Genomic DNA, 12,187 nt, shown 5'->3' with positions numbered 1-12,187 from the left:
TGACGACCTCGGTGTTATCCCGGAGCGATAGGTATCTAGATAGAAAGAATTCAAGTTCAAGGTCATAAATTGTACGATGATGTGAATAGTCGTATGTGTAGGCACCTAATCTGTCAACCTTTAGGATATCAACCCCTATCATTTAACTAAGCCTAGTAACAGCAATGCAATCATGTTATACTAAACCCGCATTCAAGTGACAACCCAATTCCCTCCAAAATAAGCCTTGAGTATGAAACAGCGTCAGGCGATATCAGATCAACATCATTAACCATAATCCTATTGGAGGTTAAAAAACTAGAAATCAGAACTAGAGGGCCTTGAAATGTTGCTCGCGTTGATGACGGAGAATTTCCTCAATAGCCGACAAGTAGGTATACTTGTCCTCAACTCGACCACCAGTAGACTTGGAAATAGCTCGCATCTCCGCGTATCTACACCGATTTGGAACATTGGTAATGATAACTGAGTGCGCCTGAATATTTGCGGACTTCAGCTGATCGCAAGTTGCGAAAAGGGAGGTACTGCTCGAGCAGATCGCATCTCCATCTCCAATAAGTACTATACACTTTTTGCTACCAACACCTACACGGTGAAGGATGTTTCTGGCTTGTTCCATGCAATAAGTATAATCTTCGGTTCCTATACTATTAATGCCGTCCAGAATCCGAAACGTCCCATCTTTAATGGTTTGGGTAGGCGAAGGATCCATCTTCACATAACTCCCATGAACCACAACAGCAACTTCAGCATTGCTGTTATTTGATTTGATGATATGCAAGACGTCTCTGTAGACCTGCTTAACCTCGTGGATTACTGAAGCTACACTGCCGCTGACATCAACACAAATAACTATCGTCTGGTCGAAGGGTGCGGTGGATTTTTGTAGCTCGTCGAAACTATGCTGTAACTTTTGGGATTCTGCCTTGAATTCATCACTCCGAGCTGCAAGTTCTTTCTGCACAGCTTCTTTCTTCGCAACAGCATCCGCAGAAGTGCCTCGAAGGGTGTTGAGTTCTCGCTTAAGGTCCTTAATCTCGGTACCTTTGGAAGTGAGCCGCTGCTGAAGCTCGCGTTCGCGCGATTGGTGTGACTTTTCCATATTGTAAATAGCAAGGTCTGCGTTGTAATTCTTTTCTTGTAGATTCTTGCACGAGTCGTTGAGGTCGTGGATTTTAGCTCGGTCTGCCTTAAGGTCTAGCTCAAGCTGTTGGACCTTGCTGACTTGCTGATTACGAGCATTGACAACCTGAGTGTAGGCTAACTGAACCATGCCTAGGTCGTATTTCGTATCCTCGAGGCTCTTGAGTATTTTATTGAGTCTGGATTCCAGATCTGTAATTTTATCCGACAAAGCCTTTTCTCGCTGTTCAGCTTCGGTAGTCTGAGATTTGGAATTTTCATCTGCCGCATGTATTTGTCCGTGAAGCCTTTCACATTCGGCTTCGAGTGTTTCCTTGCTAATACTAAGGCTAGTTACCTCGTCCTGTAGACTAATGATAGTAGCTTCCAATCTTGCGCATAGCTTCTGTTGATCACTGAGTTGTCCCGCTAGATTAATACGTTCCATGTTCAAGGCTTTTTCTCTACTGCGAGTTCGATTAAGCTGTATGTTGGCCATAGATGAGCTATTTGTTGTGGAAGTTCTCGAGGTTGTTGCTGTTGTTGTATGACTGGGATGTATGGATTGATCCGATGGAAATTGCACTCCAGTTACCGTCCGGGAAACTGGTCCCCGCATCGGTAACTTTCGCGATGTCGCTGTAGTAGTTGACATACTCATGGTCATATTTCCGGATGCCTCCAGTGGCATCGGAGGTACACTGTTGTTTGTCATGGCTGTGCTAACTTGACTTGAAGTGGAAATAACGTGCCTATTAACCACAGTATCAAAATCTCGAAAAGGATAATGGTTTTCCAAGCCGGACGTGTTAGTAAGGTAGAAACATAGGTAGGGTACCTAGGTAAGTATCTTGTTATATATTTCGATATAACTATCTCTACATTGATGGCAGGATAAGAAGTTCCTCTAAGTTCGACCATCAAGAAACTTTCGGTCATCATCTTGACAGAGCCAGTTCAAACGGATCTAACATCCCGAAAGCTATGCGATGATTCCAACGAATTCTTTACAAACAGAATCCGAAAACAAAAACTGGCGCGGAAGTAAAATTGGAAATCGGCACCGTTCCGTATGTGCCTAACCTTAGGTGGATCCCTCGACGAATATTCGGGAACTATTACTGTGCCTATCCGTGACGCAAACATCGGGCAGAATATGGTAGCAAGAGTTATATGAGCTGCTCATATTATATTGAGTATTTGGTCTCAGACTTGACGGCCAGATAGAAATATAATAGAATAGATTCGAATAATTATAGATCATTTCTTATGCTTTCGACCTATATTACCTGGTCAATAGGCAGCCACTTCGAATACCATCGATAGTCACCGATTAGGCTAGGCTCAACAACTGCAAACAATACCCTAGTTTAACCGCTCGATTATTCTATAGATGGATGAAGAAAGGGCTTTCTTCCTTGTGACACAGTTACAAAATATACAATGCCAAACGATCAAAGAAGTAAAAGCATAGGTACCCATTACGATTCGTAGCCTTGATATGTCTAGGAATAGCTTCGTAGTCGAATTCTCTAGCACTTACCGACCTATTAGGTACCCAATGCCCATGGGTACCTATGTGAGAGCCTATTTAATATTTTTGTATGCCCCTGATATTTTCATACATCGTAACGACATCTTGTATTCTCATTTTATTCTACCTGTTCAGATCTTGCTTTCAGAACATCATGTCTACTGCTCCAAAGGAAGAAGACATAAGTCGATTTCTAGCACAGTACCCAAGCTGTTCTAGAGACACCGCGTCGGATATTCTAGAAGTGAGCTTTCATACGGCTCCCACAATATTGAAATCGCTAATATTATAGTTTTATGAAAATGATGTCGAAGAGGCCATAGAAAAATATAAAGAATCTGAGGTTTGAATTTCCTCTTTAATTTCCAGGCCTCTCGTTTAACAAGTGTTTAGAAATACCTTAAAGCCGTCCCTCCGTTTGATGATGATATCTCACTGAGCAATTCGAGTGACAAACATGACACCCGGGTTATGACAAATTCACTTGAATCGTCACAAGCTGGAGACGAAGGTCTTAATGAAGACAACTCATGGATGCCTAAGCTGCCAACACTTCCGGTTCCTGATAGGTCTATCGTTAATGAGCCCCCTGACCCGCATGTCTTTGAGCTCCGCGAACTCCTGGGCGCAATTCGAGCTGGCTATTTCGACGCCGACCGTATCCGTAGATACCTAGGGTACTACGATAAAGATGATTTGTATACGCATTTGAATGAAACAATTGATGGGTATCCGGCAATTTTCTATGTCATCTCGACTAATGATATCGGTATACTTCGTGAGTGGCTCAAGCACGGAGGCGATCCTAACGCGACGTGGGGGCCTAGTGCCATTCCCGCAATCGGTTTCTCTATTCTTCATGGAGGCAAAACTATGCTTCAGGCCTCAAAGACACTTGCTACTCTTCTTAGATTTGGCGCAGACCCTCGGGTCATCCCTAAAGCGTTCTATGATCCCTATTGTCGAGATTTGCCGCAGGGAGGGCCGATTATGGAAGAACTTCACGACATTAACGAAGATAACAAGGAATGGTGCACAGAGGAGGTACGGGAATATCTCGCTGAGGTTCTAACACTGTCACAGCGATATGATCTCTACAGGTCCAGCAAGTTCATGCCGCACTCCGGTCGAGAGAAAGAAGTGCTCAATCGACAAGGCGCTGGGGAAGTCCTAGGCCTTCACCAAATGATTGTCGCTCAGTCCATTGCAACACGCTGGCTCCAAAAAAAGCTTCTTGTGTAAGTTCCAGGCTTCTACACATGTACGTTCTATAGCTAATAGACATAAGTTACCTTGCACTCCAAAAGAGAAAACCGTTTATTTTGGTCTTCGCAGGACCGAGCGGTCACGGCAAAACGGAACTTGCTAAAAGATTCGGGGACCTTATGTCGCTAGAATTGCATGTGGTAGACTGTACCCTATTTAAGCAAGACAACGAGCTGTTCGGACCACGTCCCCCCTATAGCGGGCATGAGGAAGGCTCAATATTGAATAACTTTCTGGTTCGCAAGGATAAGCAGCGATGTATCGTGTTCATGGATGAGTTCGAGAAAACTAGCAAGGATATACATAACACATTGTTATTACCTTTCCAAGATGGTTAGTAAACCTACCTAGGTAGACAGCTGTACCGTTTACCTTTTGTACACTAACAAGTAAGAAAAGGCCGCTATGAAGATCGTCGAAATGGGAAAATTATTGACTGCTCCAAGACAATTTGGATTCTCGCCACAAATAAACTGGATGACAGTATTCATGGATTCTGCAATGCTAACGAAAAGACTCTTTTCTACTCGGAAGACCAAGATGCTCAGGATAAGGTGGTAGAGAAGTTGTGTCGTCAGCTACGCAAGGAGTTTACTGGACATTTCGGAGCTCCTTTGAGTGGTCGAATTACCGAAATCATCCCCTTCCTCGTCTTTTCGCCACAGGAGGCAGCTGTCATTGCTCATAGAACATTGATGGATTTAGAGAACGAAATTGCTCGACATGTGCGTCTAGCTCTAAACAAGGAAGAGGACGTCTATGTCGGAAACATCAGCATCCGTATCAAGAATGATGCAACAGTATGCTCCGCCATCACCCGTGACGAATACGACAAGAAGACCGGCGCCCGTAGCATCAATCTAGCCGTGGAGCGCATGGTCCAGGATCCGCTCGTTAGCCAATACTTGAAAGATGGTGACGAGTTTGATGAAAACCAGCCTATTACTTCGTTCGTCGTTGATGTCGATGTTGATGGGGAGATTGAAGTGAGACTGGTTTCATGAGGAGGAGTAGAGAAGGAAGGCACTAAAAGGGAGAGTCACCGAATGGACCATATCTGTCTATAGAGCAGCATCTAGAATATTAGTACGGGGGTTTAAAGTGTCGCCCTGAGTACTGAGCGCTTTTTTGATAGAGACTTACATTAGGTACCTAGTTGAAGTATCCAGTCCTCATGTCACTGCAGTTACTGCATACATTTAGGGTGATCATCAAATAGTACCGCCCAAGAGAACTGACCAGAGAGCTATCAGCCCAATCAATGATATTCATTCCAGTTACAATAAGCAATAAGCTACTCTCAATATGGGGTCAATATGGAGTCAATAGAAGCGCCTAGGTTAAAAGGGTAGTAGGATGTAGCCAATCAACGCCTAAGGATTAGAAAAGAATAAATACCTGGTACCGGACTCCGTAAAGTCAAACACCGCCCCGGGTGACCCGGTATCCACCCCCAATGTCTCGGTAACGTTAGGAGGTATTTAGTGATAAGAATGAGATCCGTGATATCGAGCTCTTAACCTAACTCTTAATAGAAGTAGAGCAGACCAACAAACAGCTAAAGTATATAAACAATAGTAGAAGATTAATAAAAATAGTTATCAACTTTAACTCGCAACTAAAAAGCTATTTATTCATACAACCAAATCCTAAACTAATACCAACCTTAGAGAGCTTCAAATCGATTATCTTATCATATAGGCTGGAGCTCGAGCCCAAAGATAAGCTCAATATCCAGCTGAGAGATCTCAGTGGTTATTCAGCAAAGGTGGTGCAAACGTCAGGGGAGATGACGTGCGAGAACATCAACAGGGCTGAGTGGCACACAGTGAAACAAGAGGATGGCGCAACCTCTGGATTTAGTGATCAAGAGACACTTTTGTCAGCAGCTCAGGCAATCAGAGGGCGTCCGAGGTGCGATTTCCAGTCCGTCGGAAAACCTAATAATACTAATAATGGATTTGCATCCTTCATATTCGAGAAACTCAATAATACCCGAACCTAATAAACAGCTCCCAATATTCGAATCTCTCTGGCCGGACAATAACTTCTAGTTATACACGATCGCGAATAAAACAAACGACAGTAGTAGGAACTATGAGCTAGAATTACGCGTCTGTGTGCGAACTGTTTCCCCGAGCCTTTCTAGAAAAATGTCTACGTCCTACGGCGAAGATAGCCCCTTGTTGGGCGCAGACTCGGCATCGATACGCTCGTCTTCGATCGTCAAGCCCCCAACGGATGACGAAGATGGGCCTTCTTCACCACCCGAGTTCGGAAATCTCGAGGATGATGTCTTGCCCGAGGAGTCCGTCCTAGGCCGGAACATCGACTGGAAAAGCGCTTATATCATCGCCATCTCAAGAGTTATCGGAAGCGGCATCTTTGCAGTTCCGGGAGTTATCCTGTCCTCCGTCGGAAGTGTGGGTCTTTCGCTTTCGATTTGGATCCTTGGCGCCGTCGTCGTAGCATGCGGCCTGACGGTATCTCTGGAATATGGTTGCATGCTGCCACGGTCCGGTGGAGACAAGGTATACCTCGAGTTCACATATCCGTGGCCGCGTTTCTTTGCCTCGACCATGATCGCGGTTCAAGCCGTGCTTTTAGGTTTCACGGCAAGCAACTGCGTCATCTTCAGCCAATATGTGCATTTCGTATTCGACGTCGAGGCTCGAGACTTTTCCAGGAAGGCCCTGGCGGTTGGACTCCTTACTGTCATCACAATTATTCACGGCGTCTGGTACAGAGCTGGCATACGCATCCAAAACTTCCTTGGCTGGATCAAGGTGGGACTTGTTGTATTCATGGTGCTATCGGCTCTTTACGTCGTAATATTTAGGCCCGAGCAGGAAGATGCGGATTTAAGGCCGAAGAAGATACAATCTTGGGAAGGACTATGGGAAGGGAGTGACTGGAATCTTGGGACCCTTGCGACTTCATTATTCAAGGTCTTCTATTCTTATGCTGGACTGTCCAACCTGAATAACGTTATGAACGAAGTGAAGGATCCGTAAGTCCTTGCCTCTCCTTCCTCCCGCCAGGCTTGCGGTTCGAATTTCCTAATCGAGTCGACCGGGATTGAGTATTCCTAAACTACCTATGCATGAGTCTCAACTATCGGGTTGTTTACTAATCGAGCAAATGGCTGACTATCTCGTTGATACAGTGTTAGAACCTTGAAGTCGGTTTCTCTGACGGCTTTGGTTACCGCGTGCCTCTTGTACTTGCTTGCTAATCTCGCTTATTTCGCCGTGGTACCCATCGAGGATATCAAAGAGAGCGGTCAACTGGTTGCAGCGCTATTCTTTGAACGTACATTTGGCCCTAACATCGGCAAGCGGTTTCTACCCTTAGCCGTTGCGCTCTCGGCAGCAGGTAATGTGATGGTGGTGACATTTTCAACGGTAGGCTTATGCTTCCAAAGCTTTTGTCAGGTCACCAGTGTAAGACCCGGATTCTGACCAACTGTAGGCGCGTCTAAATCAGGAGGTTGCTCGTGCGGGCTTTTTACCATTTTCCAGATATCTTTCGTCCTCGAAGCCCTTTAACGCGCCATTAGGAGGATTGATTGTGCACTGGATCCCTTCTGTTCTGGTCATCATACTCCCGCCGTCGAGCGAAGTGTACTCCTTTATATTAGAAGTTGAGGGTTACCCGGGACAAGTATTTGCACTTGCAACGTCAATAGGACTTATTTGGCTGCGATATAAGCGACCAGATTTGAAACGGCCGTTCAAAGCCTGGATCCCGGCGGTCATCTTTAGGATCATCCTATGCTTTTCTTTACTAGCTGCCCCCTTTTTTCCTCCATCACATCCGAAACCCGGCGGTCTATTTTATGCGACATACGCTATTGTTGGCGTCGGCATGTGAGTTACAGCGTTCCCAACATAAAGAACCAATAATAGTGTCTTTAAGATTATAACCGCATATGCTTACAAATTCGTAGACTTGTGTTCGGAGTCCTATACTGGCTTATATGGACAGTTATATTACCCCGACTCGGCGGGTATAGGTTGGAAGAGAAGCAAGACGTGCTAGATGATGGGACAGCCATCACTGTGCTAACACGGGTACCGAATGATGTTGACTAATTGTTTAAATACATGGTACCTTTTACAACTCTGCTTACTGTGTGTATTGATGTTGAGTAATACTCGGGAACTTTTTTCAAATTAGGTTATAGTAGGTATTCAGTCGTGGTTGTGTAATCTAGCTTCATACTATATTGAGCCGCAGCTAGACGGAAATCATAGATGTCAGTGAAAACAAAGGCTATAGACCAGCAATACTGAACAAGTGAACGTACCTCTTAGTTAGAAATCAAGATATGACAAATACAACCTGAAATTAGTATTTCTAATCAGTGCCACGCCCTTGGAGTCTAGATGCAGGGTGTAGGCAATCATCTTATACTCTGGGCGCGTGACGTCCTGTCACAGAGCTCCCCCTACTGTCGCAATCTTGCGTGATTGCGGGGAGCTACTATTCCTTTACCCCAAGTGGACTTGCACTACAGTACCGATAGCCATCGATGAGGTAGCAGCCAATATCCCAGCATTTCCGGATTAAGGAGTTCATCTTTCGATAAGGAAGTATATAAGGAACAAGACTTGCCTCTCCATCCATTGCCACATCGGACACAAGTATACAAGCATTACTACGCCTTCAACAAGTATACAAAACACACAATGGCCTCCCCAGACGTCCAAATCCCCAGATCTGTCCCGGCTTTTTCAGCCGCTGGTGTAACGGCTACACCCGCAGCTCCAGCACCGCGTGACGTCGACACCCTACTAAACTACCACAAGGACGCGGAAGACGGCTCGCCGCCGGCTCCTACCTACGTAAACAAGCCCGAGACGCAGAACCGGCCGTCCGAGTCTCACCCAGTCCACATTACGGATGTGTCAGGTCGGGAAGACGAGTTTACCCTCGACAAGCACGGTTTCCAGTTCTATCGCCATGTTGCGCAGGAGAAGGACTTCCTAGACGACGACCATATCAAGGCGGTATACTACCCCGAGACCGAGCAGCTGCTGAAGGATGCGTAAGTTGACGAGTAAGAAATATAAGTATCATCGGCTAACCCCCACCCCCAGAACCGGCGCATCCAAGATCTTCATCTTCGACCACACCATCCGGCGCAACCCAGCCGACCAGCGCGGCGCCGACGGCGGCCCCTCGCTCCGCGGCCCCGTAAACCGCGTGCACATCGACCAGACGTACTCGGCGGCCCTATCCCGCGTGCCGCACCACCTGCCCGCGGAAGAAGCCGCCGAGCTGCTCAAGGGCCGCGTGCAAATCATCAACGTCTGGCGGCCGATCAAGACCGTCCTGAGGGACCCGCTGGCCATCGCCGAAGCCAACTCCGTCGGCGAGGCCGAGCTCGTGCCCATCCCGCTCATCTACCCGAACCGCAAGGGCGAGACGTTCGCCGTCCGCTACGCCCCCGGCCACCGCTGGTACTACAAGTACGGGCTCACGCCCGAGGAGGTCCTGTTCATCAAGTGCTTCGACTCGAAGACGGACGGGCGCGCCCGCCGCGTCCCGCACACGGCTTTCGTGGACCCGGCGATCGGGCCTGACGTGCCCAAGCGCGAGAGCATTGAGGTTCGCGCGCTGGTGTTCCATCCCGACGACAGGGATTAAATATATGTAAAGAAGAAAGGGTTAGATACCTCTTATGAGATGAAATAGACGTCTTGAGGTGTAAGAAGACGAGACGAGGACGCGGTGTGTATAGGATACGGGTAGATTGTCACAATACATAAAGCAATTTTATAGGAATACGCTGTTAGAAATAGTTACAATAAGAATAACTACAACTATGTGTCTCTAAAAGTATTAGATTCGTAGGGAATAATGAGCTGTATCTAAGACTGTCTACCTTGGTGTAAGTGCACCAATATTATTGCCTAGGAAGACTGATCTAAGACTATAAGTGGTACATGTATGAATGGTATATGAATTGTATATGAATGACATCCACTTCATGCAGGTTAGTGTGTTCCGTTAACAAGTATAATACAAATATACCTACACATATAAGATTCAAACCGTATCTCATACAAGATACCTCAAACGCCGCCCATATGCAAATCACCTATGCGCCTTTCTCCGCTAAGCCCCCAACCCCTGTTCGCCATGCATCATCTCATCACGCACCTAGATCCAGCCCTTCCAGCCCAAAATCCAACCCTCTAAACCCCTCCTCGACGCTCCACGCGCGGCCCTTCTCAAGCTTATTTAATAACTCGCACGCGCGCCCGACGACAAGTAGTCCCGGGGGTCTACTGCCCTCCTGCTCGACAGCCTCGACGACGCGGTCCAGCGTAGTCCGGATGACGCGTTGGTCTGGGCAACTAGCGCGCTCGACTACGGCGCAGGGTGTATTTCGCGGCCATAGCGCGCGCCGAGGAGCTTCATCAGCAGTTGTGTTTTTCTCCGTTTCCAGGTGCCCCGTCAACTCTTCTACAAGCCCCGCAATGCGGTGCAGCGCCATGAGGAACACGACTGTCCTACTCGGCACATACTCCGGCGGTGCCGGTGCCTTGCCCTTCTTACCTGTCCCCGTGCACACTAATACCTGGTCCGCAACGTCGCGCTGCGTAGGTGGAATCCCTGCGAATAAGGGTGCGGATAGCGCCGATGTAACCCCTGGCAGGACTACAACCTTGTCGCCTAGCCCCTGACTCCGGAAGTGCTCGACTTCCTCGCCGCCACGCCCGTATATATACGGATCGCCTTGCTTGAGGCGTAGGACCGTCTTACCCTCGCGCGCGCCCGCCATGGCCATTTCCTCCAGCTCGGCCTGTGCCGCGTCTGCGTTACCCGGAAACTTGCGTGCGATGTGCACGGGGGTGCGGCGCGGAATCAAGTCTAGCACGCCGGCTGGCACTAACTTGTCCACTAGCACCAGATCTGCGCTTTGTATGGCCTTATATGTTGCCCGCGTGAGTAGGTCCGGGTGGCCGGGGCCGGACCCGGCGAGAATGATGCGCCCCCGGTTGCTAGCGTTGTTGGCGGGGGAAGATTTGCCAATTGGATTAGAAGAGCCAAGGTCGTCGTAGGATTTTAAGATGTTAGCCACATCCTCATCTGTGATAGCAGCAAGCCGCTTCAACGGCCAATACTCGCAGATTTGGCTAAGCCAGCGCATGCGCCTGTTCTTCACTGCGTCTAAGTCTGCCTCTGTAACGAGCTTATTGAAACTAGCTGATTGGTCGATCGAGTCGTCAACATCGTCTCCGTCCGCCAGGGCCATATGTAGCAAGTGATCTTCCTCTTGTATCTTCCTGCGCACGTCGCCCAGTCGCGAACAGGCAGATCCTAGGTTCGGGGGTAGCGAAGCTGCAACTTCGCGACGTATCCTAGACGCCAGTTTGCACCCGCGGCCATTCGTTGTAATACCGATTTGTAGCGGACCGTCGACGTGCGTGGATAGGAGGGAGAAGGAGCATAATTGCGGCGCATCGACAACGTTCACAGGAATGCGGTTACGCTTGCAAAGTGACGATATATGTGCGCCTGTTTTAAATTAGTAAGGGTTTTTTCTACTATGGTGGTTTCGGTAGCATGTCGTACTTAGAGGATCTCGAGCTCCCGAAGTCACAAAAACAGCGTCCACAACGCGATCGATTTCCTCTCTTCCCAATGTGAATAGATGCTCGTCCTGGAATTTGCTCTTTACCCATTTCACTTCACCATCGTCCACGCGCTTCTGCAGCGCATAATACAGCTCTGCTGTCTCCGGCGCAATAAGGATCGGCGATGCGCCGGCACTTAACGACTGTCCACAGCGCGCTGCCGCAAGAGGGTTCGTACCGACGATTAGATGGACATGTGATCGGGCATCTGTCGCCGTCAGGAGGGATATGTAACTATTCATCGTCGGTTTAGGCCCCTTCATGTAGGCGCTTGAAGACGAATTGATAGCTCAAGTCTCCCACTGCCTTAGACGAAATAAGTACCTTTAGCAGCGATACTGAAATAGAACAACTATACAAGTATAGTTATAGTTAAAGGAAAAGAAAGAAGAAATCATGGAGGGAAGAAGACATAATTAGTCATTGTAAGTATATCTTTACAAAATTCCTAAGAAAAATATATATAGTTCTTAGCTAAGAAGTTATCCGCGACTAGAGGCGATGTCGCCATGAGCGCCGCGGCGGAATTCTTTGAAGAGTCTGGACCGATTCCCGGCATTCTGGCATCTCCCAGGAAGATTTCAGCGGGACCCACGGGGTTTTGGAGGGGCGTTTC

At 47.7% G+C, this 12,187-nt stretch overlaps 6 protein-coding genes across 6 annotated transcripts; 4 read left to right on the top strand and 2 right to left on the bottom strand.

Moving 5' to 3' along the window:
- Window positions 1–310: 310 nt before the first annotated feature.
- Window positions 311–1,993, bottom strand: F4813DRAFT_394986 (uncharacterized protein; the record flags this gene model as incomplete). The annotated part of the gene is made up of 1 exon (XM_049247645.1): window positions 311–1,993. Exon 1 carries the CDS (start codon window positions 1,835–1,837, stop codon window positions 311–313), a length of 1,527 nt encoding a protein of 508 aa, XP_049104879.1. The 5' UTR covers window positions 1,838–1,993.
- A 1,560-nt stretch (window positions 1,994–3,553) lies between these two features.
- Window positions 3,554–4,290, top strand: F4813DRAFT_342318 (P-loop containing nucleoside triphosphate hydrolase protein). The gene is made up of 2 exons (XM_049241396.1): window positions 3,554–3,894; window positions 3,945–4,290. The coding sequence occupies exons 1-2, from the start codon at window positions 3,647–3,649 to the stop codon at window positions 4,258–4,260; spliced, it is 564 nt and encodes a 187-aa protein (XP_049104878.1). The 5' UTR covers window positions 3,554–3,646; the 3' UTR covers window positions 4,261–4,290.
- Window positions 4,291–4,321: 31 nt separating this feature from the next.
- Window positions 4,322–5,077, top strand: F4813DRAFT_342317 (uncharacterized protein). Its single transcript, XM_049241395.1, has one exon. The coding sequence runs from the start codon at window positions 4,618–4,620 to the stop codon at window positions 4,924–4,926; it is 309 nt and encodes a 102-aa protein (XP_049104877.1). The 5' UTR covers window positions 4,322–4,617; the 3' UTR covers window positions 4,927–5,077.
- A 428-nt stretch (window positions 5,078–5,505) lies between these two features.
- Window positions 5,506–8,242, top strand: F4813DRAFT_342316 (amino acid transporter; the record flags this gene model as incomplete). Its single annotated transcript, XM_049241394.1, has 4 exons — window positions 5,506–6,932; window positions 7,089–7,326; window positions 7,394–7,791; window positions 7,872–8,242. Coding segments are annotated over exons 1-4 (1,634 nt in total), but the record flags the coding sequence as incomplete, so codon positions are not given.
- A 23-nt stretch (window positions 8,243–8,265) lies between these two features.
- F4813DRAFT_342313 (uncharacterized protein) lies at window positions 8,266–9,749 on the top strand. Its single transcript, XM_049241393.1, has 2 exons — window positions 8,266–8,972; window positions 9,025–9,749. Exons 1-2 carry the CDS (start codon window positions 8,614–8,616, stop codon window positions 9,572–9,574), a joined length of 909 nt encoding a protein of 302 aa, XP_049104875.1. The 5' UTR covers window positions 8,266–8,613; the 3' UTR covers window positions 9,575–9,749.
- A 6-nt stretch (window positions 9,750–9,755) lies between these two features.
- F4813DRAFT_342312 (uroporphyrin-III C-methyltransferase) lies at window positions 9,756–12,126 on the bottom strand. The gene is made up of 2 exons (XM_049241392.1): window positions 11,510–12,126; window positions 9,756–11,452 (listed from the first exon to the last, which is right to left on the bottom strand). Exons 1-2 carry the CDS (start codon window positions 11,832–11,834, stop codon window positions 10,083–10,085), a joined length of 1,695 nt encoding a protein of 564 aa, XP_049104874.1. The 5' UTR covers window positions 11,835–12,126; the 3' UTR covers window positions 9,756–10,082.
- Window positions 12,127–12,187: the final 61 nt, after the last annotated feature.

Source organism: Daldinia decipiens, assembly GCF_022478715.1.
Source record: "Daldinia decipiens strain CBS 113046 unplaced genomic scaffold F4813scaffold_1, whole genome shotgun sequence".
In the NCBI taxonomy this organism is placed as follows: Eukaryota; Fungi; Ascomycota; class Sordariomycetes; order Xylariales; family Hypoxylaceae; genus Daldinia; species Daldinia decipiens.
Note: the sequence above shows the minus strand (reverse complement) of the source record. Positions and strands in the feature narration are given on the sequence as shown.